The 18530-nt window shown below is 42.8% G+C and overlaps 1 protein-coding gene across 2 annotated transcripts in view; it reads left to right on the forward strand.

Annotated features, from left to right (window-relative positions):
* Positions 1-18530, forward strand: part of HERC2 (HECT and RLD domain containing E3 ubiquitin protein ligase 2) — a 209208-nt gene that overhangs the window by 46670 nt on the left and 144008 nt on the right. The window contains exons 5-7 of one of the 2 annotated variants that reach the window (XM_034757914.1): positions 5379-5598; positions 7939-8039; positions 12379-12535. In XM_034757914.1, coding sequence (XP_034613805.1) covers positions 5379-5598; positions 7939-8039; positions 12379-12535 — 478 coding nt within the window. The remainder of the gene's footprint in view (positions 1-5378; positions 5599-7938; positions 8040-12378; positions 12536-18530) is intronic. The other variant, XM_034757915.1, reaches the window with a different exon arrangement.

Below are 18530 nucleotides of genomic sequence, written 5' to 3' on the forward strand. Positions count from 1 at the left end.
CAATTCATGTATCAAACCTAAACTTTAACTTAAATTGCCCAGATGCCTACATAGTGGAGCTCACAAGAGTGTGGCTGTGTTTAATAAATTTTTTAGCAGACTTGATATATATTAGCTTGTTGCTAACTTACTACTCTTAAATGGATGTAGTGAACAGAGTACCTGCAGTTTTTTGCCCTCTGCTTGTCCTTGTCTTCATAAGGATATTTATATTTTAATTTTAGAAAAATGTGATGAAGAGCTAGATAGTCAAATTTATCAGACATGGTTTACCTACAAACCTGTTTTCAGGTACTTGCATAATACTTTAATAATAATAATAATGGGTTATATAGCTTGTTACTGTTCTAAGTCCAAAAGTGCAACTTTTCTTCTGAGGTTAAATGCCATTTCAATTTGTAGAAAAAAGCATAAAACATGTTTTAAGAAAAAGGTTGAAGTAAAGCTACCGTCAGTAAGCTAAATTAAGCTATTTTTATTTGCTTTAAATGTAGTTCTCATTCTATACATGTACTTGATGTCATCTGACAGTGTTTTCTCTTTAAAAAGAAAAGCAAAAATTTTGATACAACACTTATACATGTAAAAGCTCAGCTATAAAAGTCAGGAAAAAAGTCCCTAATTCAGTCACGTTACATTTTATTAAAGCATGAAATCCTACATATGCACAAGGATAGAATTACTTTATTCCAGTTCCATTCAGTATTTGAAATCAGATTTATAGTTCACATTTTAAATGAGTTTAAACAGAAATACTACTTTTCTGAATTTATGACTTTTTTTTTTTAACATCCTTCAGTAGCATAAAATAGAAAAGGTAGGAATAAGCAGTAGCATATTCACTTTAAATGAAAAAGAAATGTATAAATAAAATAAAACTGATAGCTTCCTTGTGTAGTCAAAACTGGTTTGTACCAGCAGTGACTTAATAAGTCAAGAGTTTATAAGCTGTTGTTTTTTATACAGGACTCCAGGGGATTTAAGGTGTATGGGAGCAAGTTATCTATTTTTAGATACTAATGTGTCTTGTTTTCTGGTACTGCTAGTAAAGCTAATTGCATCAGGAAGTCACTTTAAAGGCAGTGCCCACTGGGGAAGATGAGAATTACCAGAACGGATTCTGTGAGATATCGTAGGTACACACGTTGTAGCAACAGTTTTAAAATCTTTCTGGATTATGAGGAAAATTTCCTGGAAGTTCCACGCTTTATGGGTTGTTAGTAGTGAGTTAATGGACTAAGTCAGAATACCTTATTTACATACAAAATAGTTACTAAAAAAATCTGTAATTGAATAATATATCATTTTATAACCACCTTTAAAATTATAGTAAAAAGGATAATTAATAGGAAAAATATTGCTCACTTAATATCCCATCTTTAGGAGAATGAATTTCGTTAGGCTAAGATTCAGAAATAGAGATGATTGGAAGGATGAAAGTCTGTGAGTACCTATTCTTTCCTTTCCTTCCTTACACCCTTACCCCCGAAGCAAACAAACACCCTACCATATTATTGCGGGAAACTAGTAATGTCTTACAGTCCACTTTATCTTAATAGATGATCATTGCTCAGTGTTCCTGAAGAAGTTAAAAGAAAATGTTATGTGGAAAATGTTCATGTTAACAAGACTTGTCTTATTTAAGCATTTAATCCCATTTATATCTCGAGACAACTGGTATCCAAGTAACTGTCCAGTTTTTCTTGAATTCCAGTAAGGCAAACTCAGCCATTACCTATAAGAATGGAAAATCCGAAGCTTGGTTACCCTTGAGAAAAAATGTCCCTGTTCTATTTAATTTAAACTCATTATTTAATATGTATTTGCAAGCGTAGTCATGTGTTGCTGCTACATTCTTAAAATGTAGCTCCTTTGCTAAGGTTTGTTTGATCTCCTTTTGGGAACGTATAGGTTGAAATGTACCCCCGTCATATACGCTGTAGGTTCCTTTGCTAAACTTGGCAATTCAACAGAAGTTCTCAAACCTCTTCATATCAGACCATATCAGATCTCCAGCTCTCCTCTGTGGACACTTCCATGAATTTATCACTATATATACTTTCATTGTTTTTGTGTGTCATTTGGAATAGAAGGATTTTTTTTTCCCTCTGACAACTTATAACTATTTTTTCTCTTAGAAGTTGCTTTAAGGGCTGTCCCAATTTATTTTTATTGATTGCTAGGAATTATGAATGACCCATTAATTGAATACTACTCTGTAGACCTGCTGAGTCTGGCACCAGATGCCATATTTATATAGATCCTATGTCCCGGGTCAAGAATCATTCCCTAAGAGTATGGCAGAGGGGACAGGCTTCAGAAGTGCTTAACACTTAGATTGAAAGAATAAACGGATTTGCCCAAATGTAGGAGTCATTTACTGATGCTTACAAAGAAATCAAAATTAATTCCCTTCCATGTTGTATTACAACCAGAGATTCTTTGAGCATGTGCTTTATTCTTCTTCCATGACCATTAAAGGAAGGGTAGGTGGGTTGTAGTTAAAAGTATATGGGAAAACCCAGCAGGGAAAGCTAGGTCAGAGCATGATTAAATCTCCATATTTAAATCAGCTGTCAAAAAGGCCACAGTTAATAAAATCATCTTAGTAAAATCAGAAGGGTTATTCTTGGATGGCTATTTTAAATTCACTGCTGCATCTCTGAGTTAGCCTTTGGAAGCTGATAGGATTTTCTGTTGGGGAGGGTAAGGAGAATACTGATTTTACCTCTTCAGATTGTTTACGGGAGGCAGCAAGTAAAGCTGACGTGCCAGTCTCAGACAAGAAGTTCTGTTATGATACTCTGAAATACAGAAGGCCATGTGCTACAAGATGTTCCCTCTTTGTTTTTGTTTACAAAATAAAGGTTGGGGTGCTATGGTTACATCAGTAAGTAGCCTGGCGCACAGTCTCAGTGCATCTCACTTCACAATATTCTGTGTTTTGCAGCAGCTTTTATTTTGGTTTTCTCGATTAATGTAGACATTTCACATCTTGTAAATCGCTTGTGGTGTATGGTATATTTCATGAAAGAAAATTTGTAGAGCACATTTCTAAGGTGACATTTGGCAAGGTGTGAGTTGCATAATGGTTAGTATTTAGAGAAGATGGGGTATTTTTCCTTATTATTCTTTAGTTGTAAGATCTAATTATAGGTGAATATAATTCAGGTTGCTGCTGGTTTTTTTGTCTACTTGTAATTTTAAAAAGGTATTAAAGATGCCAGGATCCAGGGCTAGGAGCATTTTCACGTGTAAATAAATAATGAAGATGAATACATGCAAAATACTTTTTTTTGGGAGGGTAGAAGTGAGAGAATTGAATATACCCACAAGGGAAAGGAAAAACGTGAAAAGATAATGCTGAAAATGAGGATGGGGTGATAGCTGACAGCAAATTAGACATGAATTTGCAATGTGATATGGCTGCAGAAATGATCATTTGAATTTGCTGCTACGTGTGCAAAGACATCTCACAAAAGAGAGGCAATACATAAAATGTACTGTATTGCAAAGTCCTGAATTTACAGGGAGGTGATACTGAATAATTCTCATGTAATTGGTATGACAGTAATGTGAGGGGTGTGCTAGATGTATATTGGAAAAGGGCAATAAAAATGATTAGGGGTATGGAACGGCTTCCGTATGAGGAGAGATTAAGAGGACTGAGACTTTTCAGCTTGGAAAAGAGACGATTAAGGGGGAATATGATAGAGGTCTATAAAATCATGACTGATGTGGAGAAAGTAAAAAAGGAAGTGTTATTTACTCCTCATCACAAGGACTAGGGGGTCACTAAATTAATAGGCAGCAGATTTAAAACAAACAAAAGGAAGTATTTCTTCACACAATGCACAGTCAACCTGTGGAACTCTTTGCCAGAGGATGTTATAAAGGGCAAGACTATAACAGGGTTCAAAAAAGAACTAGATATGTTTCTTCAGGATAGGTTCACCAATGGCTATTAGTCAGGATGGGCAGGGATGGTGTCCCTAGTTCTGTTTGCCAGAAGCTGGGAATGGGCGAAAGGGGTGGATCACTTGATTACCTGTTCTGTTCATTGCCTCTGGGGCACCTGGCATTGGCCACTGTCGGAAGACAGGATACTGGACTGGATGGACCTTTGGTCTGACCCAGTATGGCCATTCTTATGTTTTATGAAATGGGGTTCCCCAAACTGCAGATGTAGTTCTGTTAGCACTGTTGTTCACTGCTGTGCACAAACACCATTGTACTGTGGGTGAGGAGTTCTTCTGTGTCATAATCTGGATTTAAATGCTCATAAATTTTGTTAAAACATGATACTTCTGATTGTTACTAGGAGCTAGGTAACTGGCCAGGCTGGAGAATATTAATGGTGCTGTAATTTAGTGAAAAGCGGTGTGAAATGGCCGTTAGTGATCAGACAGTTGATAGAAGGGAAGCCTGCTAAGAAACTTTTTATAACCTTTACTGAAATTTGCCATAGTAATTAAGCATGTTCATACTTATATTTACAATATGCGTGATCCTTTCCCCTACTCTCTTGTCATTAGATTGTGAGCTCCTTGAGCTATTGACCTTGTCTTTTCTGTTTTGGACAGCTCCAAACTCTTTGTGAGTGATACAGCGTAGCGCACATTCAGTCTCTAAACATGTTTTGTTTGGCAGTGTTCTCAAGATCCGCTTTAATTTCTAACACTTCTTGTTTTGTAAGATCAGCAGTCCTTGGCAGTGATCTTGGAGCTTCTGAGAGTTGCTTTATAAATACTAAGAAACATAAGAGAATGTATATCAGCACATAAAATGCAAGCAACAGACCTTATATAACGCTGTTGGCTGCACATAAGAGCACTGTCCACAAGGTCTGTTAGATGATAGAAATTTGCTGTCTAAGTGGTTTATTTAGAACACTTAAATACTTTATATCCCATATCGAGACTACATTAATGAACTATTAAGATTCAGATTTATTCACACAAGTAAGAAAATAGTTTTTCCATAATAACCTTATCTTTTGCTATTCTACATAGCTGTTACGTGCAGTGTGTGATTACGTTATGAGTATTTAGCACGTGCCTGTCCCTTATGTAAGAAGACAAGTGAGTTTTATGGAGTAAAGTCAGATTTAGCTGTAATGACAGTAGTAGTATATTATTAGAATATACTTGCATAGGGCACAGGACATACTTTAAACTGTGCTGTTTTTTTCCCTTTTTCTTTTTTTAAATTGAAAACTGAAAAATAGTTGTCTTTGTCTTACTAACCTTTGAGATTTAGAATGCCTGGTCACCTCAGATTGTTCAGTTTACCTGTTTTCATATTTGTGAACTCAGTTACATGTTGTGTTCATCTTGCTGTCTCACAGTAGTAATACTTTTCTGCCATGTTTCTTTTAGATGTGAATGAGTTGAAAGAGTGCCTGTATGTGCTGGTGAAGGAACAGCAAGTTCTAGCCACACAAACTGCCACGACAACTCTTTCGGCTCTGCGGCTGAAGCAGAGGCTAGTTGTTCTGGAACGATATTTCATTGCATTGAACAGAACTGTTCTTCAGGAAAATGTCAAGGTTAAGTGGAAAAGCAGTAGTATTCCTCTGCCTGCTGCGGACAAGAAAAGGTAATGAGATCAGGACAGGCAGGTTGCTCTCTTGCTGGATCAATTTAAAACAGATGTCATCTGTTTGTGACTTCACTAATGTGGGAGACCTTGGCACTGGTTTTTTTTCCCCTTCTTGACTTAATACAAGCACCAGATTGTATGCATCTCTGAAGCAGTGGCTTTGGTCCTTGGTTGACACTTAAATATTACCCCCTGCTTGCATTACACCATGTTCCTATAGCAGAAACTTCCTCTAAGCTGTAATACTATTTTCACCAAGATGTTTCTTGTGTGTCATTCTAGCTAGCTGTGGTCAGGCCTGTTTCAGAATTTACGTCAAGGGAGATCATATGACTGTAATGACATTAGTAGCTGTGTTGTTAGAATATACTTACATGCACAGGGCTGAAAAATAGTTTTCCTTGTCATGTGTTATCTTGACACGGGCAAAAAATGTTAAAAGGGAGTAGCTGCAGAGATGGCAAAGAAAACAATAACTGAACAAGAAATAGTGGGTAGATATAAATGTACATGAATTCCTAATATGCTTCTCCATTTGTAAGTTTTTGTACTTACAATGCAGTTACTTTCCTGCTGTAAATAAACTTGCTAATTCTAGTTCACAGGCCAGGTGTCAGTGGAGGGAAGGGGGGCATGTTGTATTTGATCAAGAGTGTGAGGCAATTCAAATTGAAATTCCTTTGTTAGTGCTGAAAGCCTTTATTTGTCTGATTAATTTCTATACTCCTCCGCAGGAATGTATTTAAAGGAAAGAGTACTTATGAGTGATCTAGCAATGATGATGTGCCAATGTCTGGCTGTTTCTATTCCTTGAAGAAATCTTTTGGCCTCAGACATGACTTAAATAGACCAACACTTTTTAAAAAATCACACTGTTGAAATTTCAGTATTAAAAAATTTAACCATTTTATTGGGGCAGCAAACCAAAGCAGTCAAATCCCTGATGTGCAACCAAAAGGAAGGACAAGATTGTCATTCTTTCTAAGAGAAACAGTGGGGTGGTGGGAGGTTGCTCATTCTGCAAGTAAAAGGTGAAACTTCTTTATTTTAATGTGATTTCACAAATAAAAATAAAAAGGTTAGCAGAAATGTGTTCACATTTAGTGAACGCTATTAAGAAAAATTAAATGTATGCCGCCGCCTTCTGTAACCATTACTGAACTCGCAAATAAAAGCATTGTTAATGTGACCCTCATCACAAAAGTTAATTGGAAAAGAGATAACAACAAAACTGTTAGAGCTTAGCATCAATAATTGGAGGGAGAGAATCCTTATGAGATTGTTGGGTACAGATTAACCAAGGTGTATCAGAGCCAGGTTGAATACAGTGCTGGACAGAAGATATCCTAGATGCAACATCATAGCTGCAGCCCTTAACATGACTGCAAGAGGACTATTCAAAAGCATGTGCTGTTGTAGAAAGCTTATTTTAATAGCTGTCTTTCAGTGGCATTCTTAAAGTGTGAACAGTCATGTCAAAATATGTACAAATCCTGTTATTAAAAGTGTAAGACAAAAGTTACAGCTGGGTTTCCAAGAAAACGAAAACTGTTTGGAAAATAGATTGAAGCAGACTATAAATGCAACACCATACCCTTAGCAGAAATATATGATTGTGTACATAGAATTACAAAATCACTAAAGGGATATTTAACACATTAAAATATTTTAATCTGTAATGCTTTAGGGATTTAAAAATGAACATATACAATTTTTACTTAATTTTCATTGTTTATGCTGTTACCTTTATTGAATTCACTGGGATGATAACCCTAGTCACTTTCATTTATTGTATCAATTTCAGCTTGTAGTTCTCTTGCACAAGTACAGTAGTGTTGAGCTTCTGTTTTTTATAAAAAGAACAAAAGCACTTCAATATTTTTATTCATAGAGGCTTTTGAAAATCACCTTGATAATAAGAGCCCGCATTTGGGGCCTAAGCTAAAATTTTTTGAAAGATGTTTTGTCATAGAACATACCAGCTCTGAGAAAATCTTCAGGACAATGACAGTTTCACATGACTAGAGTCTTCTCACTAATTGGTTAACACTAACTCTAATTGGTCACAAAACTGAACAAGTGCAACTTTCTTAGCCTCCGTTTTCTGTAAGGAGGCCTAAAACTAGAGCTTTCTTCTCAACAAGAGTGGTAAGATTTAGGAACAGGTAACACACATGATATCAGTCTAGCTTCTGACTTATTTTAAACCAAGGTTCTTGGTGGATGGGGTTGATCTTTTTTGGACAATGGAAACGAATCTTGGCTGTTAACATTTAAAGAGCATTAACTTTCTCTCTCCAAGAAAGGATTTTGAATTTTTAAATTTTCTTGTCTTAGTCCCAGACCTATAGGCAAAGGTGTAGAAGGACTTGCACGAGTGGGATCCAGAGCAGCACTTTCATTTGCATTTGCATTCCTTCGCAGAGCTTGGAGGTCAGGTAAAGTCCATTTTGCAATCTTATGTTTACCTTATTTTGTATAATTACATGCACAAACTAGGTTTAAAAGAACATTCTTAAGGTCACAAAGCTGAGCCAGAGAAAGATTGAGGTAAAAAGTCCATTAATGTTGGGTTCCCAATTTGAGACATCTAGGACCTGATTTTTCAGAGTAATTAGCATTATGCAGCACTTCATATGTGCAAGGGATAGATCCCATTTAATTCAGTTGCGATTATGAGTACTCGGCACTTCTGCAAATCAGGCCCCAGGGTCTCGAGTCAGCACTCAGAAAATGAAGAACACCCAATTAATAACCATGGTTTAAGTGTCTTGTCCAGCATACCATAGAGTTCTGTGGCAGAGGAAGAGATAGAATCCAGTTCTCCAGGGCAGCATTCAACTGCCTTAATAATAAACCATTCTTTTTCTTCTTGCAGTCCCTTGCCTTATTCACTACACATTTTCTAATCTCTGCAACAAATGAAGCAGAGGTCCTACAGACAATAGCCTCTTTCACTACACAACCCTGATTAATCTTCAGAGCAGGTCCCTTTTGTGCACTGAATGAGGTGGAGTTTCTATGGAAAAAACAGCATGTGATCATGTAAATAAAGACCCTACCAAAAGGCATAGGGATAAGGAGGCTGAATTAAGGTTGCACAGTCACCTTAATTCTGATATTTCTTTTGCAATTTTAAGTATGTTTCTAATATATTTTTGTGTAATGTTCTAGGATTTTAAAGAAGGCAAACTGAAAAAAATGCCATCATGTGGCATTATATTGACACACACATGGTTTGTCATCATCAGGATTGCAACTTTTAGGTTCACCTCACAGACCTCTGCCCCTTGAGCTCATAGGGTAACTGATAGAGGATGACAGCCTAATACTGCTATGTAGACCAGCACTAGAGGATGACACTTTTCCCTTGAGTTTCATAGATGTTTGCTGATAGCCAAGAAATTATGAGACTCGGGAATTTTGGGTTCTATTCCAAGCTTTGGAGGAGAGTGTTCTCTAGTGAGCACACTCGTCTGCCCCACCCCAGCTCCTTCTCCCAATTTGTACACCTTTGGTTTCTCAAATCAGTGCCAGTATCCTTCCATACCCAATCCTAGTCTCCTCCCCCTGTTCCCAGTCTCCTCCCTTTCCAGGCTCCTTGTCTGATCTCACTGCACTCCATATACTTCTCCCAGCCTCTCTTCCCACCGGTCTTAGTTCTCCCCTGTCTCCAAGCTCCTTGTCAGTTCTGTCTCCCTTTCAACCACCCCATTAGTTTCCTGTCCCAGCCTCCCACTCGTTGCTCCACATCCAGTCTGTTTTCCCACCCACCATGTTCCTAATAGCAGTTCCCTCCCATCCCAGTGCCAGTTTTTCTCTAGCCCTCTGCCAATCTTCAAGCCTCCCCCAAGCTCCTTGTTCCAATTTATCCCTGTTCCTCCAATGTCTGGCCCTTGTACCTTCTGCATTTCAATCAGGCAGCTGCCTCCTTCACCTTGCCTGGGCAAAGCAGTGGGACATTTAGAACACAGAAGGAAGAGTCTCTCTTTTGGTTCCATTACTTGGTCCATATTTGGCACAGCCTAAGGCTATGGCTACACTGACGCTTTACAGTGCTGCAACTTTCTCGCTCAGGTGTGTGAAAAAACACCTCCTTGAGTGCAGCAAGTTACAGCGGTATAAAGCGCCAGTGTAAACAGTGCCCCAGCTCTGGGAGCCATGCTCCCAGCACTGTAAGCTAATCCCCTTAGGGAGGTGGCGTACCTGCAGTGCTGGGAAACCTCTCTCCCAGCGCTGGTACTGCGACCACACTCGCACTTCAAAGCGCTGCCACGGGAGCGCTCCCGCGGCAGCGCTTTGGAGTTTCGAGTGTAGCCATGCCCTAGAGCAGCAATCACAGAAAGTAGGGACTTGCAACTTTAATGGGTGGCTACCAGCACTATCTCTAATATATTAAGCCCCGGATTGCAATACTCAGGTGATTTGGGTGAGAGGGGGAAGGATGGGGAAGTGCAGGCAAGTTTAAAAAAGCTAGTATTTATTCTTAAAGGAAAAAATTGCAAAGAAATATGAATGTGAAACTTAGTGCCCTACCAGGGAGTAAAAATATCTCTGGCTGACAGGAGTCTCCGTTGCGACAGTCTTGTAGAACTTTACTTGCCCTATAACTTAAAGTAACCTGATAGGATATAATTGTCAATTTTCACAAATGTAAACTCAGATAAATATTGTACTAGCAACATTAGCGTGTGGTTAAGGTAAAACAAAAACAAAATTGTATCTCTTTGTACACATCAGTTCCGAGTTTGAATTAAGCCATATCTTTAGGGGAAGACTGTCAAAAGCACAAACGTCAGTCTTAACTCCTGTTGACTTTCAATGTGAGTTACACATGTTATAACTATTTGCATTTCTGACAGTCCTTCCCCCTTACGTAAAAAAATGTTTGCTCCCTATTAGCATTTAAGAAGCAAAACTATGTGAGGGTGAATTGCGTTCTTTTCTGGTTTGTACATCCCACAGAATTGTTAAATTAATGGGAGACTGTTTGCTTTGAGGTGCACAATGATGTACACTTCAGTTACCTATAATACACCTCAGGTCTTATTTACTGGTGGTGAGATATGGGTCTGGAAAGAAAAATTTTGACTTTCAGATCCTAGGGTGAGTTTAATTGATAGTTTGGCGGGCAGGAAGAAGGCTTCTTGGGAAGCAGCAGATTTGAATTGGAAACCACTGAGTTGATGTACACTGGCTGGTGCCACTTTTCAGAGTAGAACTCCACTGTAAGATTGAAAAGGAGTTTGTTCAAAAACACAACAAAATCCCACAATTTGAAGTAGTCATAACTTTGACAAAAGTATTTCTTTTGTCTTATGTTCTCTCTGCTGTTCCTTAAAATAAAGCATTGAAGCAACTTTATTTTGTCGTTTTGTTCCATAAAGGGACACAATGGTTGGACTAATTGCATTATTTTTTTGGGGGAAAAAAGTAATTTGATCAAGGTCGGTGACCAGTAATATATTGAGCAGGCATAGATAATCTTTTTTATAAAGCCCAAAGCTTTGGGGAGAATGGCCTGTCCTTGAACACCAATCAAATACTGTTTGTCATATTCCATTACTCTACTGATTTTGATTCTGATGATTCTAACTTCCGAACCTTTTGCAGCTGTTCATGTAAATGATGAAGAAACAGATTTCTTGGTTTATTTTAAATGGATCTGAATAAATATTGATGACTGAGTTTTTTCTGAGTGTAGAAGCTTCATTGAGTGTAAGAGTTGGAAAAACTAGACGTATGATGGAAGAGTGAAGAAGTAGGTTGGTTACATCTGGTGGAAGGGACTGCAGGGAAGATGGAACAGTCTACAAATAGGCAGAAGATGTTATAAAACCAGCTAGACTCAGTGAGTCTTATTAGTCAGTGACATTGTTTCTTAAGGACTTAAACCTGAAAGACAGGATGAAAAGCACCGGAGCCATTCTCCCCTCCCAAGTCATATCTGTTTCATGTGTGTTGCTATATCAACACCCCCTTCAATAAATTAGTTCTGACACTTTCCCCACATGCAGTTGCCCCAGTTAATAATACAGGGTTTTATCCCTGGAAATTTAATTTTGGGCTCTCCTTCCCTAGCTCCTTCCGGTTATTGATTTCAGTGCTCTAGTTAGTATGTTATGGGCTTTATTCACCCCAGAAGAAAAAACAAAACCCCTCCATCTGACAAATACAAGCCCCTTTAAGGGCTGTCATCCTCTCTGATTAACAGGAAGAGTAACCGCTTTCATCCCTCCTTTCCTTCAAAAAGGGGTAGTGATGTCCTTCTGCTCTGCTTTCTGTTTCTCTGCCCACCTCCAGAGAGGGAGCTAGTAGCTCTGAACCTATATGTAGCCCTCTAGCCTGGACATAAGCTTTACTCAGCTTGATTAAATGTGGTTCTGAATTACTTTAAAAGTAACTCTTTTTAGGGTGCAGGTGATGAATGAAAGTTAAATACTAAAACTTTGTGTCTAGAATAAAAAATAATGGGACAGGCTGTCAGGGAAACTGAGGAGACTCCTATTGATGCCTATGATTTAGGAATAATTAGTCCTACTGTGTTGTGGGGTGCTTTGATGGTTAGCTATACAACTCCTTAAAATTCCAGTCAAAATTATTCTATGAAAATTAATCCATAATATATCTACTTTATACATTTACCAGTTTTGGCGGTTTTGTAATTGCTTTTTCTAAAGTTCACACTCAGAATGATTTTGAGAAAATACTGATGTACTCTTAGTTAGCTATCTAATACATACTGTAAGGTAACTGATATGTTATCTTGGCTGGTAGGTGAGGATGCAGACCTTTGCAGTGAATTGTTACAAGAGTCTCTTGATGCACTTCGAGCACTACCGGAAGCATCCCTTTTTGATGAAGGGACTGTATCATCTGTATGGTTGGAAGTTGTGGAGAGAGCTACTAAATTCCTAAGGTCTGTTGTGACTGGGTAAGTGGTTTTTTTGGTTTGTTTGTTTGAACTGGCATTGAAAGGAGAGTCTGAATTTTTAACAACTGATGGCTAAGCAAAAATAGTTTCTGGTAAATTGAGCGCTACATAGTGTAGTTTCCTTTTCTGATACCCTGGCATCAAGCAAGTCGTAGACAGACAGTCATGGGGTGTGTGTGTGTGTATACACACACACACACCTCTACCCTGATATAATGCTGTCCTCGGGAGCCAAAAAAATCTTACTGCGTTATAGGTGAAACCGCGTTATATTGAACTTGCTTTGATCCGTCAGAGCACGCAGTCTCGCCCCCCCGGAGCGCTGCTTTACCGTGTTATATCTGAATTTGTGTTATATTGGGCCACGTTATATCGGGGTTGAGGTGTAGATAGAGAGAGAGAGAACACACACGTACCACCTGCTTGATGTGGGCTCTCTAGAGTATCGCTATCTCGAAATGACCTTGTTTTTCATAATTCAAATAAAAATGCGCAGATGTACTGTGCTTAGGTAACTTAAATGGACTATTTTTAATGTTCAGACTTGGCACATATATAATCTTTAACGAGATGTTATGTAAAAGTGAATGAGAATTGCATACTGAACAATACATTGTCCTTTAGTTTAAATTGTACAAAAATATTGAGTTTAAATTACACTTGGACGCATATTCAAATGAATACACGTGATCCAGTTTGCATCTTAATTTTATAGAAAATGTTGAAATGGGAAAGCAATGTTAATGCAAAACTAATATTACAGACCTGGACTAAAAACTTCTGCCAACATATCTATGTTGCTCAGGGCTGGGATCTTGGGATCCACACAGTAGGTGTGTGGCAAGTCTCCAAAAAGGGCCATATTTTTGGAGCTGACTGTATCCGACTTGCACACACACCCACATCATATATAATCTGAAAGCTTATTTTATGTATGTTTAGAAGAGGTACGATGTGGCACTGTCAAGTGGTTCTGTAAAGCTGTGGGTGAGGTGAAACAGTGGTACCCAAAATGAGAGTGTTATTTTTTGCACAGTTCCAGAAACACTGCAACGTGACTGCAACTACAGTTTTTACTGTTTAAATTAATTTCAACACCTTAAAGTGGTGGTTATTGGTCAAAGCTACCAAACGACAACGTATTAAGAGTTTTTTGCATGTGCATGTTTTTTCCCAGAAATGAAGCTGTTTAGCATGTGACAAAAATGGTGAATATCACACTTTGCAATATTCTAACATGAAATGTTTTCACATCGCATATTCTCCTGGCCACATCCCACTGGGCAGAGGCCTGAGGCCGATCCAGGACATGCTGGAGGGATTATATCTCCTGGCTGGCCTGGCAACACTGGGGAATCCCCCAGGAGGAGCTGGAACATGTTGCGGAGGAAAAGGAAGTCTGGTCCTCCTACTCTCCATGCTACCGCCGCGACCCTCGCTAGGAAAAGAGGCATAAAGGAAAAAGAAGAAGCTATTCTTAATTATCAAAGTATTTCACAAGAGATTATAATAGTTTTCTGTATTTGCAATTGAAATTTGCTGAGCAGATCAGTCTCCCTGAAGGTTGTGCACCAGTAGCAGTAGATTGCAGGCCCATAGTTTACACTGCATAGAGGGTAGATATAAATGTACATGAATTCCTAATATGCTTCTCCATTTGTAAGTTTTTGTACTTACAATGCAGCATATAGTTTGCCCGATAGAAGGTTTTAATTTGTAAATTGCCTATGCATGCAGTATTAGTGTAATGGTCCGGTGCGGGGGCCGTGCCCTCTCAGGGGCCGTCGGGGCCAAGGCCGCCTCACTATGCGGTCCAAATCGTGCCTTGGGTTCTGGAGGTCTCGGGGTTCCGCCCCTCGGCTATATGTCTGTGCTTGCGTGTCCTGGGCGGCTTTTAAGTTTTCCCATGCCAGATCCCCCGCCTGCCTTAGGCGCTCCTGGAGTTGAAGCACATACTGCAGGAGACCTTGGGCCGGAGAGGGAGCCTGTTCCCAGGTTTCCCTCATGAGATCCAACAGGCCCCGGGGTCGCCGCCCATACAACAATTCGAAGGGGGAGAACTTCGTCGATGCCTGGGGAACTTCTCGTATTGCTAGAAGCAGGGGTGGAAGGAACTGGTCCCACTGGCGAAGGTCCTCCGGGGGGAACCAACGCAACATCCCTTTCAGCGTCCGGTTGAATCTTTCCACTAATCCATCGGTCTGGGGGTGATAGATGGAGGTGCGGAGTTGCTTGACCCCTAGGATTTCGCAGACTTGCTTGAGCAGCCGGGACGTAAAATTGGTCCCTTGATCCGTGAGTAGCTCCCGGGGCAGGCCGACGCGGGCGAAGACCTTCACCAGTTCCATGGCAATGGTGCGGGCTGAGATGTTCCGAAGAGGAATGGCTTCAGGGAACCTGGTGGCATAGTCCATCATGACTAAGATGTATTGGAACCCTGCGTTGCTCTTCGGGAGGGGCCCCACCAGGTCCACAGCCACGCGTTCAAAGGGGGTTTCCATTAGAGGCATCGGCACCAAGGGTGCCTTAGGGGTCTGGGCAGGGGCGGCCAACTGGCACTCTGGACATGAATTGCAGTAGTCCTTTACTTCTTGATACACTCCGGGCCAGAAGAAACACCCCAGAATCCGGGCCAGTGTTTTGTTGTGCCCGAGGTGCCCCGCCGCCGGGACGTCGTGGGCCAGCTTCATGACCGCCCGGCGGTGACACCGCGGTATGAGAAGCTGTGTCCGGATGTCCCCAGTACGGGGGTCCTTCTCCACGCGATACAGGCGTTCTTGTTGTAGCTCAAAATGCGGCCACTGCGCCGCACGCTGGGGGTCGAGAATAGTCCCGTCCATTGAGGCTAGCTGCTCGTAGGTCCGTCTGAGTGTGGGGTCGGCCCGTTGGTCCCGGCAAAAATCTGTGGGCGCTGAGGGATCCCCCCCCCCCCCCCGGGGGGGTCTTCCTTCCCCCCCCGGGGGATTGGCGGGGACGGGGGTGTCTACCTCGTCGTCCTCAGTCCCCGGGGACTCCCCTCCCAATGCTGGCGTGGCCTGCGGGCTACCCTCGAGCCGGCGGCGTAAGATGGTGGTAAAGTTGGGCCAGTCCCGCCCCAGGATCACCGGGTATGCCAACCGGGGCGCCAGCCCCACCGTCATCTGCCGGGTGACCCCATCGATAGTTAGTTGGGTCCGGGTGCTGGGGTAGAGTCGCACATCTCCGTGTATGCACTGCAGGGGAATCTTCGCCAGGTGGCCGTCCGCTGGCGGGCCTAGAGCCTGGCAGACCAGCGTTTGGCCACAGCCTGAGTCGAGGAGGGCCATCGCTAGGCGTCCCTCAACAGCCACGGGCACGGTGATCTTGGCCCCTTGCGGACGTCTGGCACGGTCTTCCCCTGAGTAGACTTGGCCAAATGCACACCCCCGTTCCGGGCAATCCCGCTGCAAATGGCCATACTTTCCGCAGGAGAAACATGGTCCCAACGTGGCTCGCTCCGGCTGCGGCCGGGCCCCGGGGTCACCCCCGGGGGGGTCCGACGGTATCCCCCGGCGGGGCCTGCCGGGGTCCGTGTGAGCCTCCCAGAGGGCGCAGCCACCTGAGCCTGGCCCTCTAAGCTACGGGAGGGAACACTCGGGGCTGCCTGGGAGGGCGGCCTCCTCTTTTCTGGGTTGGGGTGCTCCGTCCGAACTGGGACCGCCCGACCAGCGGCCCCCGACGGCCCCTGAGAGAGAGGAACCAGAGCAGGCACCCAAGTGGGCGGAGCCACCGCCACCTGTTCCCGCCCCCCGGAAGTCAAGGGGCGGGGCAGGAAGTATAAAAGCCAGGCCCCAGCACTCAGTTGTAGCCGAGCGGCCGGAGAGGACAGACGCTCCTGCTCGAACTCCTGCTAGACCGCGCCTCCCCAGAGCCAGGTACCCTGACGTCGACGGACTGCGCCTCCCCAGAGCCAGGTACCCTGACGTGGACCGCCCGAGCCTCCCTCAAGCCAGGCACCCCGAGGTGGATTGGCCGAGCCTGCCCCGAGCATGGTACCCCGAGGAGTGGTCCGAGCGTCCCCCTGATCCGAAACCGGAGGAGCCGCCCGACCTAGACAGCCCTCAGCAAGCCAAGGAGCCCATGGTGTGGGACCCCGCTGCCGAGCCCAGCGATGAGCAGGTACCCGTGGAGGGGGAGATGGAAAGTAGCCCGGGGGTAGCCGACCCTAGTCTGGCTACAGCAGAGGAAGAGCCAATGTCGGTGTGTTGCGGTCAGGACCCCACCGACACAGCAGCAGACTGACTGCCGCTCTTAGGGCCCTGGGCTGGGACACAGTGGAAGTGGGTGGGCCTGTGTCCCCCCTAACACCCCGCTTACGGGTGGCAGCCTCCCTCTCCAGCCAGCGCTCCGGCATCGTCCCCCTGAACTATTGTTTGTTGCCCCACCCTGACTAAGGGCCTGGGCTTCCTGAAGTTGTTAGTGCTCAGTTCCTGCTACATGGACCTGAGCCCCCCTGGACTATTGTTTGCTGCCCCGCCCTGATTGAGGGCCGGGCCTTAGCTACTGACTTTGTTAGTGCTCATCCTGCAGGAAGGTTCTGAGCCCCCTGGACCCTTGTGTGTTGCCCGCCCTGAGCTAGCATGTGGGCTTATTTTATTTTGTAATTATCCAGCTCCGGCCGCAAGAACCGGAGCCCGGACCGGGGTTGCTGCCCAGCCCTGACTTAGGGCTGTAGCTCCTTGCAGAGGCCGTGTACCTTTTGTTTAGCCCCTGCCTGAGGGGCAGAACCCCGAGACCTTCAGAACCCCGAGACACGATTTGGACGCGTAGTGAGGCGGCCTGGCTCCCGACGGCCCCTGAGAGGGCACGACCCTCGCACCGGACCATTACAATTAGCTTTTGAAATGTTCTAGAAACTGGCTTTTTAATTCAGTGACTTTAATTCAGTAACTTACGCAAAGGTCAGCATTAGTGTTAGAGATGAGAATACACAGCTTCATATTATGAATATGGAAAAGCTATGAGAGAAAGAAGTAGCCTAACAAGAAGTAGTGCAGATTAAGTCCGCAAACAAGTCCTTGCTTATGCACTGAAGCGGGATGAAGAGCACGTTACAGCTCTTACCAACCATGTCATCAACTGTATGACAAACCCATTTGATCCTGAATCGCATGCAGAGGTGCTTATCGACATATCTGTTGGACTACATGTAATGTCAGGTGTATAGAAGTCTCTGCTGAAAATAGCAGATGTTTATGAAGAACAAATGAAGAAATTTGTGAGAGGTGCACTTGATGTTTCAATGTCAACTGTTCTTAGTCACCCAATAAGACTTGTGCTGACTGTGTCCCTCTTCCATGCTGATGGAACAATGAGAAGAACAGACAAAACTGAGCAAGGGCATCAGCTGGAATCTCAATCTGAAAGAATCCATGAGCTAAGAGCATGCAACAAAGAACCTCCAGTGTATATATGGGATGCCATGGCTATCATACAAATGATGGCTGGAGACAAATTCCACACATTTGATGAATTAGCTGTTGCGTATTTGAGGCAGGTTCCAAAGATTTGAAAAGCTAATTCTTTAATCAAAGTTTTTGACAGATATGACAATAGTAACTCTGAAAACTGCAGAAAGAGAGTACAGGACAGGATTTAAGATTGGATATGGGCAGGGCTGTCCCTAGGGGTTGCGGGACCCAGGGCGGAAGTGACAGATTAGTCTTTTCTGGGGCTTACCATGCAGGCCAATCGCACCAGCCCATGGGGTCCCCCAAAGCGTGGGGCCCGGAGCGGTTGCCCTGATTTGCCCTACCCAAGGGATGACTCTGGATATGGGAAATATCAGGTGATTGGTGGAGGCCCTGTGCTTCTGTGGAAAAAGTTTCTAAACATGGCATCCAATAAGCAATCACTTGTAAAATTCCTCTGTGAATATATGGTTCAGAATGCAACATAAGCAGTGCTTCTTGCTTTAAGGCTTTTCAAATGGTGGAGGAGCAAAGTGCATCATCAGTAGAAGTGTTAAGTCCAAGAC

Source organism: Trachemys scripta, chromosome 1 (genome assembly GCF_013100865.1).
Source record: "Trachemys scripta elegans isolate TJP31775 chromosome 1, CAS_Tse_1.0, whole genome shotgun sequence".
Lineage (NCBI taxonomy): Eukaryota > Metazoa > Chordata > Testudines > Emydidae > Trachemys > Trachemys scripta.